This window comes from Hippocampus bargibanti, linkage group LG04 (assembly GCF_051943395.1).
Source record: "Hippocampus bargibanti isolate YZ-2025 linkage group LG04, ASM5194339v1, whole genome shotgun sequence".
Classification (NCBI taxonomy): domain Eukaryota; kingdom Metazoa; phylum Chordata; class Actinopteri; order Syngnathiformes; family Syngnathidae; genus Hippocampus; species Hippocampus bargibanti.
The window spans coordinates 14,141,180-14,167,533 of record NC_142737.1 but is presented as its reverse complement, the minus strand read 5'-3'; the positions used below and the strand labels follow the sequence as shown (position 1 = coordinate 14,167,533).

Sequence of the window (26,354 nt, the reverse complement as noted above, 5' to 3'; positions counted from 1 at the left end):
CCGTGACAAAAGTACTATTGAATACTGTCTTTATAGCATATAATTTCAAAATGAATGATCTTCCTCTCATATTTATTGATAAATATATAGAGAAATATGTTGAGGGTTCTTGCAATACAGAATAATTGTTTTTTTAACGTAATCGTGGAAAAAGTCCTACTCTAATTCCGTATGAACGTGATACTTTTTTTCTTCTTATTTGTTCCAGCTGCCCCACTCATTTTTATACCCTATCTTACGTTTAAGGGGAAAAACAAGTTAAAAGTTAGGATGGAAACGAACGACTAGTTTGTTAACTTTGCAGCGCTCGGGGGCGTTGTGTGATCACGCACAGTGTACCTAATAATCGGATGTCATTTGATTGGTTGTCCGTTGTATCAATCAAGTGAAGGGATGGCTGCAGTATCGCGTTCGTTCATGACAATGTCAATGTCAATGACAATGTTGGCGAGATTCTCACTTTAATCTCAGAATTATTCTTTAAAGTGAGAATTGAGACTTAAAAAGTGATAATTCTGAGAATAAAGTCAGAATTCTATGACGTTCGTGGAGCTATGATTTGTGTGCGTGTATGTGGGGGACGTCAGCAAGTGGTGTGGCTTGGAAAATAGGACATCGCGACTTTTTATAATACATTTTATTTAAGCGCCTTTCAAAACTGTAAAGGGCACTTAAGTCACAGAATGAGAACAAAAATGTTTTTCTGCGGGTGAGCAGTTTTTGCGAGTATTCTGACTTTGAAGTCAGAATTCTGAGAATAAAGTCAGTATTCTGAGATTAAAGTGATAATGTGCCAATTTTATATTTTTCTTCGTTGGCCATAATCCTCTTCCGTGCTGCACTGTTTGTCGTTATCTACCAATATCACCCCTGGTGTATACAAACGTTAAATTATTTACTGAACAGTACTCAAATAAAATAGCATCAGACACGCTAGTACCGCCCCCATCCCCGCGACAATAAAATGCTTACACAAGCGCGCGTGAATTGTTTTGGGACGCAAATAAAAGCACGAGCATGCACCTAAAATACACATACAGCATACTAAAATGCTATAATACATGACACTCTGCCTCAGTGGTATCCTACTGTATTTCAGTTTCGTGTGAGCGAGGTGCAGTGATTTTGAACTATTTCCTTGACAAATGTTAAGCAGATTCCTTACTTACAGTGTATTGTCGGTGTTCAAATACCTGACATATTTCCTTGACAGGTAGGCCTTCACATGGCATGAGAACTCATACTCGAGTAATTCAGTTTTTCATTCCTTTTCATATGCATTGGCCAGAAGTACTTTTTGTGGAAATGGTTGAGATGATAATGACACAACAGTGCATTATGTTCATAATAATTTGGCTAAGAAATTGTAAAAGGCACCATTAACCAAGGACTCTGCAGAGGTATCCAGATACATGCCAACCCATTTACAGCTGTACTCGTTTGGGGTAAAAAACGGAAAAGATCACTGACACTTTCAGGAGACAAATGACAAAGAGAAGTAGAAAATTTATTGCAGTATTTGTTCCACCCACCCCAGCCCAAAAAGGTTATGAATCCCCTTTTGCTCTTATTACTAAGGTGACCTAAAACAACAAATATCTACATTTACAAAATATCCTTCTGCAATAGGTCACATATATACTGCATGCGTAGTTCGAAATAAATTATATTCAGAGGACTCTGCCATTGTACAGCATAGACAAATAAAAGTGGAAAAAAAATAAAATAAAAATTATTTTGTCCTTTTTTTGTTTTCTTTCAAATATCTAAAAGCTTGAGGGGGAAAATATTAGGTGCTAATAGTATAATAAACTCCAAAAACACTTTAATAAGAACATCAAAAACACTAGTTTCCAACATTCACTTAAGGTTTTATTCTTTTTTTTTTTTTTTTTACAGTTTTGTCTTCAGAGATATAAACATTGTTTAGTTTTTCTGTTTGTGTTAAACTATGATACAGTGGGAGTAGAAATGAGCGACTAGAATCGGCTGCACAACAGCGAAGGAGCTCCCACAACAATGTTGACCAAACATTTCCCGCCCTCCAGGTCTCTTCTGGTAAACGCCTTCCAACAGAGGGTATAAACTGGAGCCTATGATTTCCTTTCAATATGCCTTCTGGATCCTATATCCTCTCTGTGCGTGTACACATTTAAACACAAACATGAGCAGTCCCTCTCATATAATAGTAATAATAATAATAACAATAATTATAAGTCTTTTTTGAAATAAGAACTCATGTAAAAGTATGTAGTGTCTTGTGTTTTGCTTACAAAAAATGAGGAAGAGGAAGAGAAAGGGTGAGAATCCAGTGAAGTTTGGCCGTGTTGAAGGAGGCGGCAGGGAATTGGGCAAAGTGGAGAAATTTAAGAAACAAACAAAAAACAAAAGTACAGGAGCCATTAGCTCGCTCCTCCTTCCCGTGCTGCGTACAGTGACCGTAAAGTCTGCACTACTTTGTTGCTAAGTTTGTGATTGCTGGTCAAGGAAATCTTCTTGTAAATAACATCCGACTCCTTGATTGTGTCCACCCAAGGCACGAGTTTGCGACCGTCCCGCTTTTTGGCCTCCGCCCATGGCCCCGAGTAGGAGCCGGCCATCCAATGGATGGCGTAGCCGCTGGGAGTCTTATGGACCACGCGGGCAATCTGCGGCCGGTCCTTGTACTTAGGGCAGCACAAGGCAATCACGTCCATCACGTCTACTGTCTCGCTCATTCTTCCCAAGTCTGATGGGTCGCCTGCTCGTCTCGACCTCCGAGAAGACTACAAGGGAGCAAGAGGACAATGATGGCAGAATTGAGCACACTTCAATGCTTGTGGGAGAGATTGAGGGATTTTTATAGATGCATCATTATTTTACATCTTGAAATATTTTAAGAGACCTGGAAATGAAAAATGAAGACGAATAACTCATTCACTGCCATTCTCTAATTTATTCGGGAATTGAAAAGCATGACGTGGAGCGCTATTCCCAAATGGGTTTGTGTTTTGGTTTTTCTTGTTGGTGCGGATCAACCTCCGGTCAGACCTCTGGCAATGTTTTCCCTACCACGAAGGGACAGCATTTCGTTTTGTACAGTGCCCCCACTTGCAGATAACTCTAGAACCAAATAAGGTTGACATAAAACGTTTTCCTTCTGAAGAAAGAAGATAGTTTAAAGGACAACCGACACCAGTTTTTTGTTTCCTAACTGACATTAGAAAAATGTTTTATAGCATCTAAAATACCCAAAACACGCAGGCTGATATATTTAGTCAAATCGATGAGAAGGTTTCTTCAGCCGTCATCTGTACAAAAGTGAAGGTTTCGGACGTTTCGCCTCCTATCCAAGAGGCTTCGTCAGCGAACTAAAGTCTGACTGGTCGTATCGACCCCATTTATATATCCCTAATGTTCAGACATGGTGGCGCCGGACACAGCTATGATAGGTCCCTACTCTCAGGTTGGGGGGGCAGAGGACCCCTCCCTGTGGCCCCACTGATTGTTCCTACATTCCTGACTAACGACTGGCCTATTACCCCCACTCCCACCAGTATCACCTCATCATTATTGGTTTCATTCCCATTCAATAATTCTGAGAATTATTGGTTTCATTCCCATTCAATAATTCTCAAGATACAAAAAGGAGAGGAGTAGCAGTACCGTACATTGCAGGAGTTTCTGAAAAATTACAAAGAGTCCTTTGGCAACATAAAATTCCTACTTATTTCAAACCGATAAACACGTTAAGGCAAAAATTAGTGCATCCAAAAGATAGGCTACCAAATGAAAAACAAAGTAAAGTAGTTTATTCCATACATTGTAAGAATGAAAATTGTAAAGAGCAGTACACTGGGGAGACTCAACAAATTCTCAAAAAAAGACTTTATCAACATCGCAGGGATAATATAAGTGGACCTCAATCGGCAGTACATTTGCACCTAAAAGCTAGCAACCACTCATTTGATGACAATGAGGTTAAAATCTTAGCGAAAGAACATAGATGGTTTGAAAGGGGGGTAAAAGAAGCGATTCTTATAAAACAACAAAATCCTTCATTAAACCGGTCTGGTGGGGTGAGGTTCAATTTGGATCGTTCATACAATAGCCTGCTTAGGCAAAACAGGTTAGGCAACTTTCGTAATGCTGATGAGGGTCGTTATGCTGATGAGGTGATACCGGTGGGAGTGGGGGTAATAGGCCAGTCGTTAGTCAGGAATGTAGGAACAATCAGTGGGGCCACAGGGAGGGGTCCTCTGCCCCCCCCCCCCCCCCAACCTGAGAGTAGGGACCTATCATAGCTGTGTCCGGCGCCACCATGTCTGGACATTAGGGATATATAAATGGGGCCGATACGACCAGTCAGACTTTAGTTCGCTGACGCTTCTCTTGGATAGGAGGCGAAACGTCCGAAACCTTCACTTTTGTACAGATGACGGCTGAAGAAACCTTCTCATCGATGGACCACTCCTGTACGACTGAGAGCTTACACAGACGTATTTAGTCAAATGCAAAACACCAATAAAAATGCCTGAAAGTGTGCTAAATCTGCAAAAAATTAAGCTGCGAATTGGGCATTTTCAGAAAGTCCCGCCCCCAGTTCGTGACGTCACGCCAAAGACGTCTTGCCTTGCTCGAGAATCAAAACAATGGCTTCAGATTCGGAGAAGATGCTTTCTTGTTACGCATCCAGTTATGAATATGATTCAAATAGTTCTGAAGAGAAAAGCATGAATGTTTGCAATCGATTAAAGAATTTATTTGTACCATTTTGAGGCAACATTGGGGGAAAATCTCTCACCCAAAAAAAGAGGCACAAAATGGCGACATCCTGTGGCCACCTCCGTTTACACAGGCTGATAAATTCCTTATATGGCGCTTGGACGCCCTCTTCTGGCCTTCTGGCGGCATTTTGAGGCATAAAGACTGATGTGTAACGTCCCAGAAAATGCAGAAGATGGCGCCAGAGCTCCATTGGAAATGGCTGATTTGACTGCTTGGAATTTGTGTCAACGAATATCAAATAGTTGTCTTGGTGCAACACAAAACGATTCACCATCGCGTTATTTATGTGTTTTCCTTCTAATCTCGCCATCAACACGGATCTACACGAAGTTTGCAGACCAAACAAAGTACCGCAAAATGCATTGTGTGTCGCTTTCTCGGTCAGGGGCGTTCCAGCCGTGACGTCAGGACTCGTCACCAACTCAAAAACAAGACTTCCTGAATCGTCAGCGCAAGTCTTAAAACGTAAAATATAGATATAGGCGGTGCAATCTTTGTAAAATACGCTCAGTAGAAGTCATTTGAAGCGATTCTACAAATTATGGACACAACTTGTCCAGAGGCGTCGGTTGTCCTTTAAGGTTTCTTTTGCTGTATTGAATATTTATATAGTCCTAAAACTCAATATTCTGTAGGTCCAGCAATTTGAGTGAAAACGACAAAAACCCTGTCACTGGCGTAGACACATATTTGCACGTCAACTGGCAGTAAATGAGTTAAGAGGAGAGAATAGTCCATGTTGATCCAACTTAGAAACTTGTACCAACATTCATGTTTATAAATAATGGTGCAAATTAAATGGTAGAAAATTGAAAATTACAGTCTTTCTTATATGTAACCGTTATGTATCCAAAATATTTTGTTTTGTTCACTCGGGTGAATAATTTAAAAGGCAAGAAATATGTCTTTTTTGATATCTGAAAAAAATTAGTGTTTTTGCACATACAAGGAATCCACCAGACACTGATTCAGTCTCACCCCAGGAGTCCGCTCGTCACTGTCACTGTAGTCATCATCTGTCTCTGGTCCTGCCTGATTACGTGGACTAGGTCCCGATAGGGGTCCCGAGCCTCCCAGCAGAGCATTTATGGCTTTGTTTCGGATATTGGCGCTTGCTGACGCCTCTCCCTCCTCATCTTCCTCGTCTGGGTCCAGATGTTCCATCAGCACCTTGAACTATGATCCAGGATAAAAGCACTGGTTAGTGGGTCATCCAGTTGCTATCAACTGGGAAAATAAATATTGTTGACATTTGCAGCTTCACTGCAGGACATCTTAGACACTAGTGTTCCTAAGTTTTTTTCATGGGTTTGGTATACTGCACTTCATAGCACCTAAAAACAAATTACGGACTATAAGTAGCACCCTCAATGAATGACAGTTTAAAAAATGTGTCATATTTAAAGGACAACTGACGCCTCCGGGCAAGTTGTGTCCATAATTTGTAAAATCACTTCAAATGACTTCTACTGAGCATATTTTACAAAGATTCCACCGCATATACGTCGCTATATTTTCCGTTTTAAGACTCGTGCTGAATATTCCGGAAGTCTTGTTTTTGAGTTAGTGACGAGTCCTCACGTCACGTCACTGAAGGAATGCCCCTGACCGAGAAAGAACACATTGCAGCAGTCCTTTAATCACATTTTGCGGTACTTGGTTTGGTCTGAAAACTTCGTGTTGATCCGTGTTGATGGCGAAATTAGAAGGAAAACACATAAATAACGCGATGGTGAATCGTTGTGTGTTGCACCAAGACTTCTATATTATTCGCTGACAAAACTTCCCAGGAGACAATTTCCACTGAGCTTTGTCGCCATCTTCTGCCTTTTTTTGGGTACTGTGAGTACTAAAGAGTTTGTCACTACATTTATCTCCAGATGCATCAAAATGACCGGAATAAATTCCTCAAAATGGTACAAATAAATTCTTTAATCGATTGCAAACATTCATGCTTTTCTCTTCAGAACTATTTGAATCATATTCATAACTGGATGAGGAAAAAGAAAGCATCCTTTCCGAATCTGAAGCCATTGTTTTGATTCTCGAGCAAGGCAGGACGTCTTGGCGTGACACCACAAACAAGGGGGCGGGACCTTCTGAAACTGGCCACTTCCGGGTTCAATTTGAAGTAGTTTTGGGACACTTCACTCCTTTTTATTGATGCTTTGCATTTGACTAAAAATATCATACTGCGTGTTTTGTGTATTTTAGATGCTATAAAACGTTTTTCTGATGTCAGGAAACAAAAAAGTAATGTCGGTTGTCCTTTAAAGGACAACCGACATCCTGTGGCCACCTCCGTTTCCACAGGCCTATAAATTCCTTATATGGCGCTTGGACGCCCTCTTCTGGCGGCTTTTGGGTGCAACACAAGGTCCCGAGACCAAACAAGTACAGAAAAATACATTGACGTGATGGAAGGACCGCTACAATGCGTCTTTTTTACGGTCAAGTGGGGTCCTTTAGTGACGTCACGTACGGACTCGTCACCAACTCAAAAACAAGACTTCCTGAATATTCAGCGCGAGTCTTAAAATGTAAAATATAGCTATATGCGGTAGAATCTTTGTGAAATACGCTCAGTCGAAGTCATTTGAAGCCATTTTACAAATGGACACAACTTGTCCGGAGACGTCGGTTGTCCTTTAAGGCGCAACTTCAATGAATGACATACAGTAAAGTCTCGTTATATCGATATTGTTTATATTGATAATACTGCTTATTACGACACTATTTTCATTTCCCGTGCACATTTCTAGTCTTTTTATGTATAATTAGTTCCATTTAGTACGATTCGTGGTTTTAACGATAATCCGGTTACTACGGTGCTCTTTTTCATCTCCCGCCGGCCATTTTGCTATGTTTCTATCGATACAAAAGATACTTAAGGTGAATTGATATTTGCTTAGGGATTTCTATACAGTACCACCATTATCGAAATCTATATCGGTCGCGCCGTTGGTCGACCTGGTTACGTGACCAGCTCCCGTGTAGCAGACGCCATTTTCATTTTCAGATGCCAGCTCGTGTGTAGCAGACGCTGATAAATTCCTTATATGGAGCTTGGATACCCTCTTCTGGCAGCTTTTGGGTGCAACACAGTTCTCAGACCAAACATGTACAGTCATTCTAGTCAGGCACTCTCTCGAACCCCGTTGTCGGGTCCTCCCAAGCCCAGTCACGTCACCAGCTTCCGTGTTGTGACCTGTCTTACCGAGCACAATAAAAAAAGCGTAGCAGATCTAAAATACAGTACTGTTGCTTGACACCAATTTCAACCATGGGGAAACGTAAGAATTGTGATATCCGAACAACGTACAAGGCAATCGTGGCTGTGGAGGACAATCCAACAAGCAAATCCTTCATCGCGAAAGAGTTTGACGTGACGTGCAGCAGAATACTTCATCAACGTAAGTAATGTAAACGTTGCAGTTTTGGTTTTTCAACCATGTATTTAATTGTGTAGCATTCAGATATCTTTATCGCTTGCAACAGTCACTTTTTTTCTTGGTTTCATGTGAATAGAACGTGAGAATTTTGCATTGGTTGCATTTTTGAAAGGAAATCGTCATTAAAAAAGTGTAAAGACGTTTTTATTTTATGCACAAGTTTATTTTTAACTTCACTACTGTACAAAAAGCATGTTAGATACGCAATCCATGAACCCAATGATAAAATGACATGCCATATCGAAGATACCTCGTTTAAGTGTTGCCCCCCCCTTTAATGCAGTTCGGCGCAGGACGGATATATCGACAGTGTGGTTATATCGACATTTTTTCTAACTCCCGAGAATATCGATATAACGAGACTTTACTGTATTAAAAAAAATCCATATGTAAAATGCACCACATTAAAAGGTGCATCTTCAATGAATGACATATTTAAAAAATATATATTTATGTAAAGTCCACTGGATTAGAAAGGCGCATGGTCAGCTTTTGAAAAAATTGAAGGCTATTAGGTGCGCCTAATAGTGCGGAAAGTACAGGAATAACAATTTCTACCGATGCACAAATACTATAGGACGAATTGTAATTTGATACGTTGTTAAATAATGCAATACCCTAATCTTAACTCATTCACGGCCAGACGTGCAAAAATGTGTCCACATTTGAGTACACTGGAGTAATATGAGGAGCAGGTGGGGGCGGCTGTACAAAAGGCAAATGTGCCCCCATGTGGAAGGGAAAATACATTGCCAGTGGTCTGACCCACGCTTTATCGGCACCGCTCTGCAAGAAAAACCAAAACCCGAACAAATTCGGGAATGGCTCTCCATGTCATGCTTTTCAATTCCCGAATCAATTTGGGAATGGCAGTGAATGAGTTAATACACATTTATATTGTTGCAACTATTCTGCACCAGGTGTCCGTGTATTTTACAGAGCACATATTGTGACATGGTTACCAATATTTACTTTCAGATAAACTTCCATCATTACTTACATCAAGGTACTGCTTGACGATACGCCTCTTGACTTCTTCCGTCAACGTGGCGCGGGCCATGTTGTTGGAAATGAAGTCAAGGGTTTGTCGCGGGTGGAAATAAACGTTGACTTTTCGGTTCACCGCCTTGTCATAAATCTTAGCTGACTCCGTTGGCGAGTACTTTTGAATTTTGCTGAGGGAAGAGTAAAAAACACATTAAGAGTTACAAACAGCGCTTCTGTAAGATCAGAACCTGGATAAGTCTTACAGTTCATACCCGTCTGAGAATCCGTATTGGTTCTTCAGATGCTGTTTGAGGACCAGCAGCAACAAGATGCCTTGAACAGAGTTGGTAAAGTCTAAGAGGCTAGCAGGATTGTCTGGTAGACGCCTCATGACCCTCTCCGTATCATCCACATTCAAATCATCAAAGTCCGACTCTGACTCTTCCGAGTCAGCTACTGGTTTTCTGGGCTTTTTGGGCCGCGGCACCACGTCGTCGTCTTCGCTGTTGTGTCCCTCATCGCTCACAGGGGAGTTGCAGTTCATTCTTTCATCATCATCATCCTCACCATCTGAAGTGCTCTTCCACTCCTCCTTCACCTTTTCTTTACGCCTTGGCTCTTTTAACAGAAGCTGAATAGAGGAAATCAGAATCGGAATCAGAAAGCCTTTAATGGTCCCACAACGGGGAAAGACAACCACAATGTGACGATTTATCATCACCAATAAATAGTTTTAATCATCAAAGTTGAACGATTCCTTCGGTGATGATCTTTGACTTCACAGTTCTGATTTCAAAACTATATTCCACAGGGGTAATTGGCTACAAAGAATGGACAGTATTACAACAGTGTTTTCCCACCTATACATTTAACTGTGGCAGACTATCACAACTGAATTTTGGCTGCCACAATTACTTTTTGGAGCTACTTGTCAACATGGAACCGAATCTATCGCTTACCTCTGTAAAGGTCTGAAGAAGATTGCTCCCAGAAACTGAGAGGCAGATGTCAATGTGGTGCATAATGAAGAGAGGCTCCTCCTGACTCTGGAATGGGAAATAGGCTAGGTTGTCCGCTATGAACAGCAACATATTCACCTCCGTCTTCTGCGGAATGAAAAGGAGATAAGACGATGTTTAAAAAAGATCATATTACTAAGGTTGAAGCGTTCAGGTCAGCAAGACTCACGGCGCTGTCATCGAAGAGGTTTAGCAGCGAGATGAGGAAGGCCCTCCGGTGTTGCCGGTTGGTGCGGATCATGGTGAAAAGATGGGAGCAGAGCGCAGAGTGTGTCTCGTCCTGCCTGAAACCACGAACGATGGTCTTCCGAGATATCGCGATGGACTGCTGCAAGTTGAATGACATCTTCATCCCAGCCACAGCCTTCATCTGTTGAGGATTGAGTCAGGAAAAATGAAAGGCAATCGATATTGATGGAGTATGAAATATTTCAAACGATAACTGATAACTTCCTGCCTTGTACGTATGAATGACTGTCATGTTAACTCACATGGATGAATCCTGTGTACTTTTTGTCGATTTCCACAAGTTGCTGATCGGCTTTGTTCCTCATGCTGGGCTCTGGGTCGGTTCCCATGGCAATGAGGTACGGCACGCACTGATGCACAAATTACGATTTAACATGTTCTTTCCTACTGTCCTTAAATATGAGTGAGAATGGAAAGAACTCACAATAAGTGGCTTACCTGCACCGGATGGATGAGACCCTGGTTGAGTGTCAGCGCAATGACGTTGAGCGCATAGAGACGTACGTTGGACTGTGTATGGAAGAAGGCCTCCAAAACCTGCTTCAGGTAAAGCTGCATAATGGAACTACTCATCCCGGAAGAGATGTCCCCCATCTCCTTCAGATCTTCCTGTTTAGAAAGCTTTTTCCCTACAAAAACATAGTTTTCATCACCATGAGAGAATACAGCATTGATGTGGCACATTATGCACTTCATTGGGTTGTGGAACGTACATTCTCGGTCAGCTTCCTGCATTCTTGTGTCCTCCTCTTGTAGGTATGTTTGGAGGTTTTTGAGGATGTGGAGTTTGAGGTTAATGGACGAGGTACTGTCAGCCAGGATGCCGTTGTACAAGGTCTTTACTTCAGGTACAAACATTTGGCTGGGGTGCATGATCACGAGGAAGCCTGAATGATGTGAGCAACCGCATTTTGATATGACAGATTTAAAGCTTGTTGATATTGAGCCTTCATCTAGTTTATCTAGTTCATCTAGTTTAATTAGAATAAGTGAAAATCATATTATATACATACTCATTAAACAAGGGAAAATATGTGTCATAACTTTCACTTTTAGAATTTAACCAACAAATTAAATTTTGTTTTTCACATTTATAATTGGAGCCCTCTGTTTACAACAGAGTTCCATTTCTGCGGTGGTGACATCACCTAAAATTTAGGAATGTAGTGCAGTCTACCACGAACCGACACTATCAGGAATACAGAAAAGATTTGTGTGAAAAAGACTTGCAAGCCATTACGGTAAGAAAAATATTCAAATGAAAAACTAAACACTGCAGAAAATGAATATGCCTGTTTGCTTTTCATAACATTAAATGCAAAAATGTCAGGACTGTTGAAAACCCAAAAACTATCTAATACTTATAGGTTTTTGACCTCACCTAAGCCAATGATAGCTTTGGTCTTCACTTCCTCGTCCTCGTGCTTGGTGAAGTAGAGAAGAAGCTCCAGAACCTTCTCCTTGATAATAACCTGCAACCCCCCCCCAAAAAAAGTTACATTTTTATGATGTTGCCATGCTAAATGCGTCAATATGAGGAAACAATGACAGCGCAAATTCAGACAGATACTATGTTGAGAAATGTATTGAGACACATGACCATTACGCCTCTTGGAAGTGAAAACAGAGGAAAGAATATAAAGGTGCTGCACCTATTGAAGCCACAAGAGCTTCCACTTTTCTTGAATCTTTTTCGCAGCCTGTAAAAGTTGCCTTTTTTTCGTTCAGTCACTACTTCCTATTTTATATCGTTTGTCCTTTATAAGAGTCTTCAGTGAGTTGTAGTCAAACTGACTTGAGTTTGGCTAAGTTGGAGGTCAGCTTGTAAACGTTGCCTTTTTTTGAGTTGAGTCATTACTTCCTATTTTATACCGTTTGTCTTTTATAAGAGTCTTCAGTGAGTTGAAGTCAATCTCACTTGAGTTTGGCTAAGTTGGCGGTCAAACGTAGTGAACATTGAGACAAACAATCATTCACGACTCGGGTGTTTACTTGCAAGTGCTTGAATCAAAAAAGAGGAGCGTACATCAGCTAGTGGGAGAGCGTGTGACTATTGTCAGCTAATAAAAATATAAGTGAGCATATCTGGAAATATAAAGCAGGCTATTATCAGAACTGTTAGGGTTAACCAGCACTGTGTCATCGCCTTTATCGTTCATTGTTTGTAAACAAAAAAAAACGTGACGGCCAGTCTAAGCTCTATGTATGAAAACATAGGAGGAAACCATTACATAGAAGATGCAATGTGTAAGAGTTTGAAGTCAACATTAATAAACAAAAAAAAAGGAAATACAAACAAAATGCTTCTTGTGAGTCTATCAGGAAAAAATTGGTGATCATCTTGAATATTATTGCCCCATTACACACAGTACCACACGGGTGTGTGATCAGGCTATTCCAACAATTCCCAATATTTGAGGTATTTTGATAAACTCATATTACAGAAATATGACTGATACAGTTGGAAACTGTTGAAAACCAATATGCTACCTTGGTTGGGCCCTTGAACTCCTCCAGGTCAAAATCAAAGTGGCGACCCAGGGCACCCACAGTGAATAGAGATCTCAGTATGACACCCTTGTTTGCTGCCAAAGTCGTGCTGTTTGGGTCCTCTTGATGCTGGATTTTCTGCCTACTAAGAGCACCTATTTTTTTTAAAAAGTGGGGGGAATGGTGAGCTATGAAGTGCAGTAAAGCAGAAACGTTACATATGGAGAAATGTTATCTCACCATAGAATTTGTTGAAGCAGGCCCAGACAAACTTGTAGTTGTGTGTCACTTTGTTGACGACAGCCCCCAGACAGCTGACACAGTGCTGCACCACCTATACAAAAGTGAAACACAGTTCTCGAGCATCAGAGCAGTAATTCCCATCCACTGTGCCACAATTATGCAATTTGACATGACTCATCTTCCCAAGATATATACATAAACACATGTTTTCAAGCAAGAGTATATAGGGGGGTTTTTATGCAAATACTGATTTCAAAGATTAAAACACACAGAGAGAGAGAGAGAGAGAGAGAGAGAGAGAGAGAGAGAGAGAGAGAGAGAGAGAGAGAGAGAGAGAAATACACCCTCTATGATTGACTTAGGACCAGTCCACTGGCTGCCGGCTGATCGCAATAAAAAAATTGGTTCACTTTCTAAAATGAGACATTTATTTTAAAAATTCCCAAAATGTATAGATTTTTAGATGTACTGTACCCATAAACTATGTGTATTAATAAAGGGGTAGAAAGACTGAGCATTAATGTGAAGTCTCCTTAAACGTACCGTCATGCCATATTTGATGATAAGCTTCATGAGGTCCTCTTCTATCGTGGCAAGGAACGTCTCACTAGGGTGCTCCATTAAAGGCACAACAAGCTCCAACATCTTTGCCACGTTGCAAATGACCATGAAGTCGTTGGCAGTCTGCAAAAAAAAACAAAAAAAAAACACAAGTGCGATTGGTTTTGACTACAGTTAAAGTGAGCTAATAAGCCGATGATGTACTGAGACAAAAAGGACACTTACGTGACACTTGGTGGTGAGGTAAGGCTGCATGGTCATGGCGTGTTTTACCATGAGTTGGGCCCTGATCTTACTGAACAGATACAAAGTAGTGATGCAGGCCACTAAGCGGGTGGAGTTCACACCTTTGCTCTCTGTATAAGAAAGATTAAATATTGACATTCATTCAGTGCATGTAGAGCAGTCTCGGCAAAGTTGAAGGCCTTTGAGCTCACAAAGGCTGGAATTTGATGGACATTTCCGGGTGGACTTAAATCAATGTTGTTTTATATTTTCCTTTCATCATCTCTATGGTTTAGTGAGCTTACTTGCCTGCGAGAGACTCTTCGTATTTTAATATGTGCTCCACAAGATTGTCCACCAGCTGAACGCAGGCCTTTTTGGCAGGTTTGTAAGCCGCGTCCTCCTCAGATTTGAGAAGCTAACATCAAAGGGACGGATGGTGTTGTGCTGAATATCAACATTGGTTTTATAACGTGCCAAACTATTGACACAAGACTTACATTAGAAAGAAGCTGCTCAAACCAGTCATAGCCGGTGTCTCGACAGGCTGCAACCACATCAGTAATGTTAAGGATCTTTCTGGTCATGGTCTCCTTGTCGTGGGCTGGCGTTGGTGTGAACCATAATTTCTGAAATGTTTCATTCACTAATTTCTATGGGGGAAAAAAAATAATCAAGATTTGAATTGCATGGATTTATTTCCAAAAGAATATTCACAATAAAAAAACATGCAGTGAGCTTACCTTAATTCCTTCCTCATCATTGACTCTGCGAATCATTCTGACACACATCTCTGTGATTTTGCTGAAGGTGGGCTGCTCCAAACAGATGTCTCTCAGGATCTTAATCACTCGCTTCCTTACACTGATACCAGTGTCCTGAAGGGCACACATTGGTTGATGAAACCCCTCGGACAGGTTTTGTAAACAAGATGTGACTGAAGAGTGGCGTGTTGGAACATTATTTTTATAACACCAGGTGGCAGTGTAGGACTGCAGTGGATGGTGAACTCCACATGAACCCGATTGATTTCCATGACAACAGGCATAACACTATCAATGTGACACTTTCAGATCCCGGAAGGAGATTTGGAGGTAATGCGTTTGAAACAAAGCAAATGTATTTTGCTACAATGGTGGTACTGGTTTTTTTTTTCTTTTTCGGCGTGCACCAAAACATTTTTGCATTTCAAAAAGGCTCAGTTTTTTATTTAACATTTGTTTCCCATAGAATGAAATTCTTGATAGTGACATATATGTGTGTGTGATTTAAAAAAAACTAAATGAAAACAATCAAACAAGCGCTGGTGCCCCCAGGAAAAAAAAAGTTGTTTTAATTTATTTTGTATTTAAACGGAGTTGGTGTTTATGCTTGACATGATGTAGCCCAAATCTTTGGAATGAATGGGTCATATTTTTTCATAGACTGTTTCCGACTATTGTTCTTTGAATAATTTAACTTGTTGAAGTGATTTTAATTTCAGACCCAAAAAATTAGCGCATTCATCATTCCTGCTGATTTTGCGGTGACCGATATCGTTCTCGGAGAGTGGAATACACATCGAGTGATCCAACACTTACCAGGATCCTCTCTATGAGCATGTCGTAGTATTGCTCAGTGAGCTGCGGTCTGCTTAGCACAAACTTGCCCAGCAATTCCACGGCTGCCTCTCTCACACTGGTGGAATTGTCCATCAAGCGTCCGTGAACTCCGCGCTGCATGTCGGACTACACAGATAGACAAAGTTGTGTCACTTTACAGCATGACAAGGGAAGGACAGTACAAAGGGGAGGTAGTCTTCAGACAAGTACCCTGGCTAGAATGCTGGGGTCCACGGCTACCACCTCCGACAGACACTTCATGGCTTTAGTCCTCACGGCTATGGCACTTTCTCCAAGGACTCGCAATATCTGGGGCAGAAACAAGGGAGAGGAAAAAAACAATACAAATAAACAAAATAGAAAATAGATATGTTCATTCAATGCCCATTATGCATTCAACTGAACATGAGTCATTTATATTGTACAATCGAAACCCCAAAGTGAGGATTATGTGTCAGCAACTCAGCAAGCACCTTTTTTTCAAGTCTTACAAAGAAGAGATGATGATAGTCAATATTTAATATATTTTTTTTCATACTATAATAAAGGCCCACTCACTCAATCATTTTAGCTGTTCGGTCTATTAACCTTTCTAAGCCAAATACACAACACGGAGTATAAATATGATGCATTACCCCCGGTTCCCCCCGAATAATTATCATCAGCAAATTTGGTCAATATAAACTACTTTTATTAACCATGAAGTGGCTGCTAAATTTAAACACGGTGAAAACAGGATATGAATTTTCAATGTTTACCTGTGTTAAATAAATATCAAAGCTTTGTGCAAACGGCCTCATAGAGGCCAAATAGCGCACAATAAGACAGGAGTCCTCATAGTCCACAGTGTCGGAGTTCATCCTTGGAGGAAAGAACACAAAACATTACAAGACTAAGATGCTGCAAAGAAGATACCCAATCACATCACAGCCATTCCGGTGAGATGTGTGCTTACTTCAGCATGGCAAAATGAGCTGGTGTGGTTTTGATGATATTGCGCAGGAACTTCTTGCGCTTCTCAGCGCGCTGCATGATCTCACCCGTGGTTTCCATTTCCTTGGCATGTTGCGGACCATCTGAAGAATCGTCGTCCTTCGGGTTCTGATTTCGCATGGACTTCTCCGCCTCCGTTGTGGAATCCCGGAACCATTGTGCGATGTAGAACTTTCTTGCGAACTACAAATCAAAGTCTGCCTTAATTTCTCTTCTTTTTTTTATAGATATTACTGGTTTTGTCCTAACTTGATAACTTGCATCTATGCCAAAGAGTTCAACCTTTGTCACATTAGCCATTTGCCTTTTACTAAGGAGTGTCCCTACAACACAGGCCTGATTGGTGTAGTGCTCCATATATAGGTTTCATTCTATAAGGTTCAGCTCTTGCCAGAGGCCCGCTGAAGCTCAGACAGAGACTGTTTCTTGGCCAGTGTAGACTTTCAAGTTGTCATTATGGGCAGTTGTTTGTAATATTTCGACGAAAAAAGTTTTTGTTTTCTTTTATATATTTTTTTAAGAAATGTTTTGTTTAAACCAAAACTTACCACTAGGGAGGCATCAGTATCAGCATTCTCTTCTAAATAGTCCAGTAGAGCCTTTTGCAGCTGCTGAGTTTCATCCCCATCCTGAGACTGCAGAAATATCACAGGGATAAATATTGATCTTTCAGCAAAATAACATATTGAATTGTTGAACCTGTTGCAGAATACGATCAATCGACCGCTGGTCCATCTTGCTGGTGACTGCGTCCTTCCTCAAGCGGGAAGCTACGGTACCGAGGTAGTCAAGAGACGCCACTCTGAGTGCCATCTCAGTCTGCTTGTTGCTGAACTGGTGCACCTGGTGTAAATCAAACACAATGTTTGCAGGCTAATGATATTTTGTAGCAGAGAGCAAGGAAAAATAGGAAAATTATCTGAGGCATTCTTTTTTTCGAAATGCTACAATTGTCAAAAATTACAGCACACAACAAAACCCCCACTTTTTTAAGCCCCACTGAAGTAGGAGGGGCAGGGGTGGCCGAGACGAAGTTCACCCTGACAATCTTTGAGGGAGTGGCTACTTTTTCAAAGTCCCTCGTCTAAAAAGTGTGTGTGAAACGAACAGCATATTTCCCCGATAGAGACAGCACTTCATAAGTAAGATGCAAAATTACTGTATAGTTGCCAAATAATGTGTGCATCTGGACATGAGACACAGCAGACAATTTTAGACCACATGTCATGCCATTATTCAATAATAACACGAACAAGTACAGTCAAAATCATTTAGCCAACAAATGAGCTGGATGACACTAACCAGGAGTCTGCCGAGCAGACTGAGTAGCAGCTCGGCGGCGGGCCACTCTGGTTTGTTAACCGTGGAGAGCAGGTCCTGAACAAAATTCTCAAACAAAGGCCGATAATCTTCCTCTCCTTGCTTACTGCCACATCTGAGGGTGAATATGGGGAAAAACACTAAGACACAATTCTGTATGGGCAGATCCATAAGACCAGAGTCCTACTCGGGTGCCAAATAAGTGTGATTGGGGCATTGTTAATAATTGTTGATAAAAATCAGCCAGGATTACAGAATGGATTCAATTCCACTTTGAAGGTTACGCTGTAATTTTGAACAGAAATATTGGTATTTTAACCAAAAACATAGAAGAGGAGTTTGTTTACTTTTTGAGGAATACAGAAAGGAAATTCTGCGCTGTTCTCATTGCCGTCTCATATGAGTTGGTTATCAACACGTCTTGGTCCACCTGAAAATAAACACAATGAACATATATGTACTACATAGAGAGGGCATAGAAGTGCATGTAATTTCTCCAACCTTGCTGTCATGCTCCTCCAAAGTGTCTTTGTCATTGGGGAGGTGGACTACGCATTGGATGAGCTGCAACACCAAGGCGGTCACCATTTGAATGTACATGGGTTCACCATCCTGATCGGAGCTGTTCAACCTTGATAGAGCATGGCGAGGATCAGTATCACAGCCTAACATAGCTGTTCGGTCTTACTCTCAATGTAATTTATCATACCGAAAGTTCCTGAGGGAGCGTTTGCTGGTGGGCAGCCTCGCCAATGACGTAAAGATCTCCTCCAGAATGAGCTGCCGGTGCTTCTCGTAGCGTGAGAACACCTGGAGGGACAAAATATTCAAGTATGGTGTCTCACATTTACCCCTAAGAACTGCAGACAGTCGTGGGGATGAATGTCAGAATACTTACCGCTGTAACTAGTTTAATCGCACACAGCTGCAGCTCACTGACATTTTCCACAAAAAATGGAGTGATTCCCATTGACGAAACCTGAGGGCGTGGGGAATGAGGTTGGGGGGGGACAAACAAAATATAAAGAGAGGAAAAAGTACTATGTATACAATGTAAGAATAACTTTTTATTGTACTCATTTTTTGCTTTGTTTTTTTTGTCTTTATATTTGTGCATTTTGAAATTGCTATTTATCTTTGTTATAAACTGTATATTTTTCTTGTGTACTGTGTATCTTAATTCTTGTTGTAGAGTGAGTACTGTGGAAAGCGCTTTCAAAAAATGTATTATTATTATTATCCTTCATTAAGTATTCACAACTATATTCGCATTTTATAAAAAAATGAGTGGTAATTTTATGTAGTGTCAGGTGTGTTCAAGACTCTTTCTGCCCCACAACCTCTTGAAAATAGAATAATGATGGGGTAGTTATCTACGCTAAAGTGTCAATGGCTTACAGTAGTGTTACCTATGCATAGTGGCTGAGATGCATCAAATGGATGCCCTTTTAGAAAAAAAAGAGTGTGGTTTATGTAAATTAGTATGCTACAGGCACATGTCATTTAGAATGAATTCAGACCCCTCCATGTATGTAGTTGTGCTAACGTACGTGTCATGAATCCAGTGATTATTTTGCATGTAAACTCAATTTAAATGCATAGACTGAACATGCATTTGCACTTATAAATACATGAGGTGCGCATACCAGTAGGGATGGGTCTTTTTGAGTAGTATGGACTAATATAAATTAGTATGATAGAGCACTGATGAATTAATGTCAAAATCAGTATTGTTTTGGTTCCGAAGCACGTCTTTTTAAAGTGGGAGCCTGCGACAGGGGGAGAGTTGCGGATTTTCCATGACAGAGGTGGACAAAGCAGAGCGCACTCACCAATGAAATATCACAAATTACGCATTAAAAATACATTGCAGGGTTGTGTGAAGTCATCTAATTTCGTTTTGAATGTCCCTTGAATGCTTTGCATTGTATGTACCCGGACAACAAAGTACAATTTATCTTTTCACCTGCAGGATGGTGGTGTCGGTGAGCAATTGGATCTTAAGCAGCTCAGAGATGTTGCTTACAACATCACACACTTTGTTGTACAGCATGATGATGACACGTTGCTTATGTGTGGAGCATTTGGCACGTTTCGCCTTGGAGCTTAACAAGGCACCTAGATGAAAAATTAGATAGATCAACAAATTTGTATAAATAAATGAGAATATACACAGATAGGTAGAATGGTAGAAAGGTAGGTAGGCAGGTAGATGTCAAATGACATGGCGATTGCGCTCGCCGGACTGCAACATTAAATGGCATCATTTTCTGATGACTGTTCAATCCTCACCTCCATGCGGGTCCACCCTGTAGACGGGGTCATACTGAGGGTAGAGTGTGTTCTGCAGATGGAACTTGGTGTATTGCAACAACCGCTCTATGACATCCTCAATATAGACAGCCTTCGGCATGTGCGCAGACGTCATGATGTTGAGGGCCGTGAGACAGGCGTCGGCCGACTTGGTCACTCGCTCCATGATGAGGTCTCTCCACAACCTCTCCTCATCCTCGGCGTCATGGTCCTGACATTCCAAATGGAAATCAGTTTTTTTTTTTTTTTTTTTTTTTACCGCAAATCATGAGTCTAGTGTTTAAACTGTGTCCTCAAAAGCAGCTGTTTACTGAGCTGCAAACAGTATCAGGCATTTCTTTCACATCAATGTATCAATAATTCAGTGTAGTTGGATGCGGGCTTGCTTAGGTTTAGATAAGCACTAAAATTTCTCAAAACAATTGTGATTTTCATTTTGGCCATCTCTGTGCAGTCCTAACTTAACCAAGTGTAATTTTCTGTCTATTTGAGGCCACCAGCGACAAACTGGGTTATCAATTCATGTGGCGGCAATACAGTAGTACAATGGAAGTCTAGGAAGTAGAGGCTCACGTGGTTGATCATGGTGGAGAGCTTGGCTCCATCCTGGATATTCTTTTCTAGTATGTTGAGCAGCTTCACTAGCTTGTCTGATGGGATCTGAATGAAGAGGGTGAGAAAAATTTAGAAAATAAAACAATGATTCACCAACAAGTATCTCAAATGAACTAAATATATGATTACCCTGCCAGTGATGCCCATGGCTTTGATTTTGGCTGATTCACTACCCAGCTCGTGTAATTGGTGTTTCCGAAGTAGCAATTCCTGAGGTATCTCATCATCATCTGCTGCCGGAAACAACCCAATAAGTAAGCGCAAATTCAAGAGGAGGTTCTCCGGCACATTGATATCACTGTGATACTTTACCCATGTTGGTGAAATCAACATCCTCCAGGTTCTCCAGAATGTTGTCTATGCTTGTTAAAAACCGCTTGAATGTGGACGAGTCCATCAGCTCCTCTTGTGTGAGCTTAGGTTCGTACGCTTTCCGCTTCTTCTGCTTCTCCTTCATTTTTAATTTCCTGGCAACTGAGCAAGGAGAATTGTTATTCGGTTTCATGAAGCAAAGACAAAAAAGCCAAGCCAAAAGAGTGAAAAAAACATGACGAATGTGAAAACAGACCATCGCTCATGCTGGGAGGCGGCGATTCATCTTCAGAAGAGTCCCGGTAACGGCTACCCAGGCCTTTCCGGCCTTCTTTCAAACCACTTCTACGATGTTCGCCTGAGACTCGTCGCTCCCTTTCCTCAAAGTCCCATGTCCTATCTTTGTCTCGCCGCTGGCGCTTCCTTGCTGCTATGGATATTCAAGAACATCTATTTTAGACAAGGGATGTCAAGATCCAATCATACGATCGGAAATTGGTGCCAAACAAGTGGTTTTCAGCTGAGTGGGGAAAAAAAATAGTTTTTCTTCGCTTATAGTCAGTCACCAAATAATCAGAAGCACACCCCCAATGAATGATGTATTTTCAAACTTTTTCCAATATATAAGGCACACCTTCAATAAATATCTCGTCAAATTGATCAATAATCATAATTTCATGACACATTCTTATATTTTGTTTTATGGGGCAGGCAGTGAACAGAGTGGCAGACAGGCAGACAAAGACACATATGGGCCTCGTCGACAATTCAGTATCAAGTGAAAATGCCCTCGATAACATGTTCCTAAGAAAAGAAAGAGCACACACAACTTTAGTCCTACAGTACAGGGGAGTACGGTGCAAAAGAGTACTGCAAAACAGAGAAGGGGCCCCCTCCAGAACGGAGTGATTTCAAGCAGTGTTTTAAGTTAGGTGTAGTCATTCATGATCTTTTTTTTTTTTATTTACACCGAAGACACCTAGTTACTGTCTGAATTGTCTGCTAAAAGTGCTAAATTTTTGCCTCAAAGGGAAGACAGACTTACCTGCAGACAAATTAGGGTAGATGTCTGAAAGAGGGGCAGCGACAATTTGAGGACACCAAACAATCCTCGAAAGATGATTTGACATACAGCGACTATGCTTTCAAAGAACAAGAATACAAACGGTTGACTCACATTCTCCGTTAGCATCATCATCCGAGCTGACCTCCGCGTATTTGGGCTTTTCATTGATTGTACTCCGTTTCCTCTTGTTCATCTTGACTCGTTCACAGAGGGGCATGGTTGACTCAATCTCTTCAAGCAACTCTGGGGGAAGTTCCTTCAAAACTGCTGGGTCCATGCCACCTAAAACAGAAGACCAAATCTCATTAGATGCAATATAAGATGAATATATAGGACCAATGGCTATATTCATCGTGGTAGATACTTTTGCCATATTTGCCAGAGGAAAATCGGTTCTTTCCGGATTTGCTGTGACGAATGATTCTTTGGATCTGGTCAACTGAGAGCTTTTTCAAGACCACAACAGGCTTGGGCCTCATCTCAAAGTTCTGCACCAGACCTAGCCGCTCCAATTTCACCTTGGGCTGGCCCCATCCGTGGCTTTTGGTTGGAACATCACAATACTTGTCGCGTTTGATCTGAAAGAAGAAAATTAGTTAGGGATCCTATACAGTGTTGGCCTGCAATTTAAAGTTAAAAAACAGTTAATTCGGAATGTAAAATATATGAAATGGTGCAGTGTAAATTAGAGCCGTGCAATAGATTGAAATATATTGTCGATGCGATATAAAACATCTATTGTAGCTTCTAATCATCTGTCATTTATATCCTCAGATTAACCTTGTCGCTACTGAGCAAATCCTGTAATTTCTCATCCTCTGATACTTTGAAAAGATACTTGAATTTTACTGGAAGCACCCTGTAGAATTTATTGGAATTCTTTGAACTTTTTTGTACTCCTTGAAAAGTGGTTGTACAACTAGCTATTTTTAACGGTATATATTTTGTCATCGAATTGTTATGTTTCATTGTATTTTCGTCTTGTATTCAGTTAATAATAATAATAATACATTTCATTTATCAGCGCCTTTCAAAACTCTGAAGGACACTTTACAATCACAGGATATTTTTTCTGCAGTTAATTATATGGTGTAAATAAAACACTGGTTGCATTAATAAACAGAAAACATCACAAATAATTCACTTAAATGTAATTTTAAGGAAAAATATTAATCGCTCTCATATCATTTATATAATCGGCGTGGAAAATTACAGTTACAAGGGGATTCAATGTCGTCCATATTGCAAAGCTCGAGTGTTAATGGTGCATACTGATGAATTAAGGAAATATAATGTTAGTTTTCAGTATAGTCCTAGTAACAAATGCTTAAAGAAATACTCCAGTCCAACATTAGTGTTAAGACAAAAAGTGGAGATTGGAAAAAGACAAGTGCGGTCAATGGGCCATAGGGTGTTGTTCAGCTGACATCGGAGAAACTGCAGTGGAGTATTTAAGATTTGTGCATTGTTGCTCATAACTCTACAGGGGATGCTCAATGTATAAAAAGAACAAAAACATCTACTTCAAAAATTGTTTAGGCGGATTAATGTGCTAAAAAATAAACCTCAATACAAACCAAACCAAACAATTGAAAATGGGAAGACTAATGTGAAAACAAGAAAGAATGGTGGCATGATTCAGTGGAACTGCAGGCAGTGACAACTGAATGGTTGGAGGTTTTTGCTGTTTGGGTCGATCCAGATCACCTTAGGGATCTGGAAGTTCTTCAGTGTGCCACTTTGTCCTCCCAGGAGGTGAGCGGGAAAAGAATCTGGAAACTTAGTGTCGGAGGGAACGACAGTGGGCTTAAGAACATCTTGCCTATGGCTGCTCCGACCAGGCTCTCTGGCAGAGGTTACCTGAAAGCCAGACCTGTCTTGGTCACTTCTCAAACGGGTGTTTCTGGTTTCGCTTCGATGCATCCTATCTTTGTCAGATTCCCCCTCCCTGTCCCGTCCATGATCCCCTCGGCCTGACAACTTGGGCATCTCCACACGCCTGTCTGAAGACTTGTCATCTTGTCTGGCTTTGGCTGATTCCCGACTGTCTCCTCTGCCGTCATGTTTATCAACCCTGTTCTTGATGACTTCTGGTCGTCCATCCGGTTTCAAACGCGAGGCGGTGTCATAACCTTCTATGACAGCGAGCCCACTAGCCGGTTCTTCGGGCCAGCGTTGGGCTTCTAGGGCTGGGACTGGGGCAGCCAGACAGGGGTCAAGCTGGCCGTCAGCTCTACCTGCCTGCTGGAGGTTGATGCTCACCATGAGGGGAGGTCGACTGGCACCGTTTCCAGCTGCTGTTGCCTCTTGCGGGGTCAGTTTGCCAGCATTTCCCCCTCCCGCAGGTCCACTTCCTGGTGCTCCAGTGGGACCACCGGGTCCCCCGGCACCTGGTTCCAAAGGAAATGAGTCTTGCCTCCTTTTCTTCAGTGGCTTGTCTATTTAAAAAAAGGAATGAACCCATCATATAGATTCCATTCTTGTGCTTAAAAAATAAAATAAAAATAATGATCCTCTATTTACCCTTATCTTGGACTTCCTTTGAACATTTCTCGCTTGCTGCCTCTCGCTCTATCCGCTCGATTTCAGCCAGTGCATCAAGCTCGGCCTCGTCATATGGGGAACTTGATGGCTGGAGACCAAGAGCACCCCCGGGCTGCTGGAGGACTTGTTGATGGCGGGCTCCCAGGTTCTGCTGGAGAACAGGAACCTGCTGGAAGCCAAGTTCCGCCTCCATATTGTCTGAGTTGTGGTCCATGCCAGGCATGGTGTCACCTGATGGAACAGGCACGGATTAATTTGCTAATTTATTAAATACTGTTCAGACTTTGTGTGTGTTGACATACCCGCTGGATCAGACTCATTCGACTTGACCCGGGACAACTTGAGCGTGAGTTTGGTGGAGTCCTTGTTTGGCGAGCTAACAATGTCATACATGTCTTTCTCTTCTTTCACAGTGGGAATCTTCTTGCGCTGCAGGAGCTGCTGTTTCTGGTCGAGTCCACCATCCCCTGGTGACGTCGCATATGGTGGTGGCGACTGCAGAATCAGCGGAGGACGAGAACCTGCTGTAAGGAGGTGGGACAAAAAAAAAAAAAAAAGAGTGAACCCCATACAAACGCAAGAAACGTGAATTCCACCTGAATGCAATGCTGATCTTAAAGAAAACAATTATTTACGTTTGGGTGTCCCTTCGCCCGCTGCTGGGGAGCAGCCAGACTGTGGCGACCTCAGAGGGAATGATGGATTTCTCAAGGCAGAGTCACCCTCCTGAATTAAACACATAAAAGGGAATTTAAACATTTCCAGTTGGTCAAAGGGGTTTAACAAGAAAACTATCTGTTTTAGACACAAACACATATAACCACAAACGCGGATCATATTTTCGAATAAAAATGCATCATATGTATAAATTTATAAAACGTTAAATAGTTTATAGTCTTGAAAAACAGTACTTTTTCCATCCGGTGATTCCAAAATATCTACCGGGACGAAAAAGTGTATAACAGTGGTTGTACCTCACTGCCCAGCCGGTGCACAATGTTCAAGTAGTCGTCGGTGCCGTGCCTGTCTGAGTGGTGGTTAGCGACGTTGGCCATTTGCCCTGATACCTTGCCTTCGTGGATGTTTCGTACACTTCCCGGAACCATTGGACTGGCCACAGACACTTTGAGAAAGTAAACAGATCAGATTATTGAGTTGTAAAATCCTTAACTATTACCCTGCAAAATCATCAGTTGCAAGTTGATGCTTCAGCATTAAAGATTTCTTATGGTTTCACTAACTTCACCAATGGAAACTATTTTTTTACCTCGTTTTATTTCTATTTCCTTGTGCAATGAACAATACGTAATATTAAAGGAAACTTTTTTTTCATGATATTGTTTTTTTGCATCTTTGCAGACATGAGTTATTATCTCACAATGAATTTTAAAATCAGGTGAATTTTCATGTATACAGGAAAGTCTCGTTATATCAATGTTGGTTATATTGATAATACTGCTTATTACGATACTATTTTCATTTCCCGGCAAATTCCTAGTCTTTTTATGTATAATTAGTTCTGTTTAGTACAATACATGGTTATTACGATAATCCGGTTACTACGGTGCCCTTTTTCATCTCCCGCCGGCCATTTTGC

At 41.2% G+C, this 26,354-nt stretch overlaps 1 protein-coding gene across 1 annotated transcript in view; it reads right to left on the bottom strand.

The window, feature by feature from the left end:
• Window positions 1-1,868: 1,868 nt before the first annotated feature.
• nipbla (NIPBL cohesin loading factor a) overlaps window positions 1,869-26,354 on the bottom strand; it is a 41,424-nt gene continuing 16,938 nt past the window's right edge. The window contains exons 8-48 of the mRNA XM_088994186.1: window positions 25,732-25,880; window positions 25,393-25,483; window positions 25,060-25,281; window positions 24,737-24,988; window positions 24,476-24,651; window positions 22,578-22,791; window positions 22,325-22,495; window positions 21,404-21,577; window positions 21,148-21,309; window positions 20,965-21,065; window positions 20,794-20,880; window positions 20,200-20,431; window positions 19,874-20,025; window positions 18,806-18,886; window positions 18,617-18,717; window positions 18,409-18,538; window positions 18,255-18,337; window positions 17,890-18,022; window positions 17,287-17,430; window positions 17,136-17,222; window positions 16,550-16,770; window positions 16,353-16,455; window positions 15,805-15,903; window positions 15,574-15,720; window positions 14,737-14,871; window positions 14,494-14,646; window positions 14,299-14,411; window positions 13,994-14,120; window positions 13,751-13,891; window positions 13,205-13,298; window positions 12,965-13,119; window positions 11,856-11,946; window positions 11,188-11,361; window positions 10,913-11,103; window positions 10,717-10,824; window positions 10,395-10,595; window positions 10,166-10,312; window positions 9,479-9,837; window positions 9,220-9,394; window positions 5,746-5,943; window positions 1,869-2,765 (exon numbers count right to left, since the gene is read on the bottom strand). Coding sequence (XP_088850312.1) covers window positions 2,403-2,765; window positions 5,746-5,943; window positions 9,220-9,394; window positions 9,479-9,837; window positions 10,166-10,312; window positions 10,395-10,595; window positions 10,717-10,824; window positions 10,913-11,103; window positions 11,188-11,361; window positions 11,856-11,946; window positions 12,965-13,119; window positions 13,205-13,298; window positions 13,751-13,891; window positions 13,994-14,120; window positions 14,299-14,411; window positions 14,494-14,646; window positions 14,737-14,871; window positions 15,574-15,720; window positions 15,805-15,903; window positions 16,353-16,455; window positions 16,550-16,770; window positions 17,136-17,222; window positions 17,287-17,430; window positions 17,890-18,022; window positions 18,255-18,337; window positions 18,409-18,538; window positions 18,617-18,717; window positions 18,806-18,886; window positions 19,874-20,025; window positions 20,200-20,431; window positions 20,794-20,880; window positions 20,965-21,065; window positions 21,148-21,309; window positions 21,404-21,577; window positions 22,325-22,495; window positions 22,578-22,791; window positions 24,476-24,651; window positions 24,737-24,988; window positions 25,060-25,281; window positions 25,393-25,483; window positions 25,732-25,880 — 6,437 coding nt within the window. The 3' untranslated portion in view covers window positions 1,869-2,402. The remainder of the gene's footprint in view (window positions 2,766-5,745; window positions 5,944-9,219; window positions 9,395-9,478; window positions 9,838-10,165; window positions 10,313-10,394; window positions 10,596-10,716; window positions 10,825-10,912; window positions 11,104-11,187; window positions 11,362-11,855; window positions 11,947-12,964; window positions 13,120-13,204; window positions 13,299-13,750; window positions 13,892-13,993; window positions 14,121-14,298; window positions 14,412-14,493; window positions 14,647-14,736; window positions 14,872-15,573; window positions 15,721-15,804; window positions 15,904-16,352; window positions 16,456-16,549; window positions 16,771-17,135; window positions 17,223-17,286; window positions 17,431-17,889; window positions 18,023-18,254; window positions 18,338-18,408; window positions 18,539-18,616; window positions 18,718-18,805; window positions 18,887-19,873; window positions 20,026-20,199; window positions 20,432-20,793; window positions 20,881-20,964; window positions 21,066-21,147; window positions 21,310-21,403; window positions 21,578-22,324; window positions 22,496-22,577; window positions 22,792-24,475; window positions 24,652-24,736; window positions 24,989-25,059; window positions 25,282-25,392; window positions 25,484-25,731; window positions 25,881-26,354) is intronic.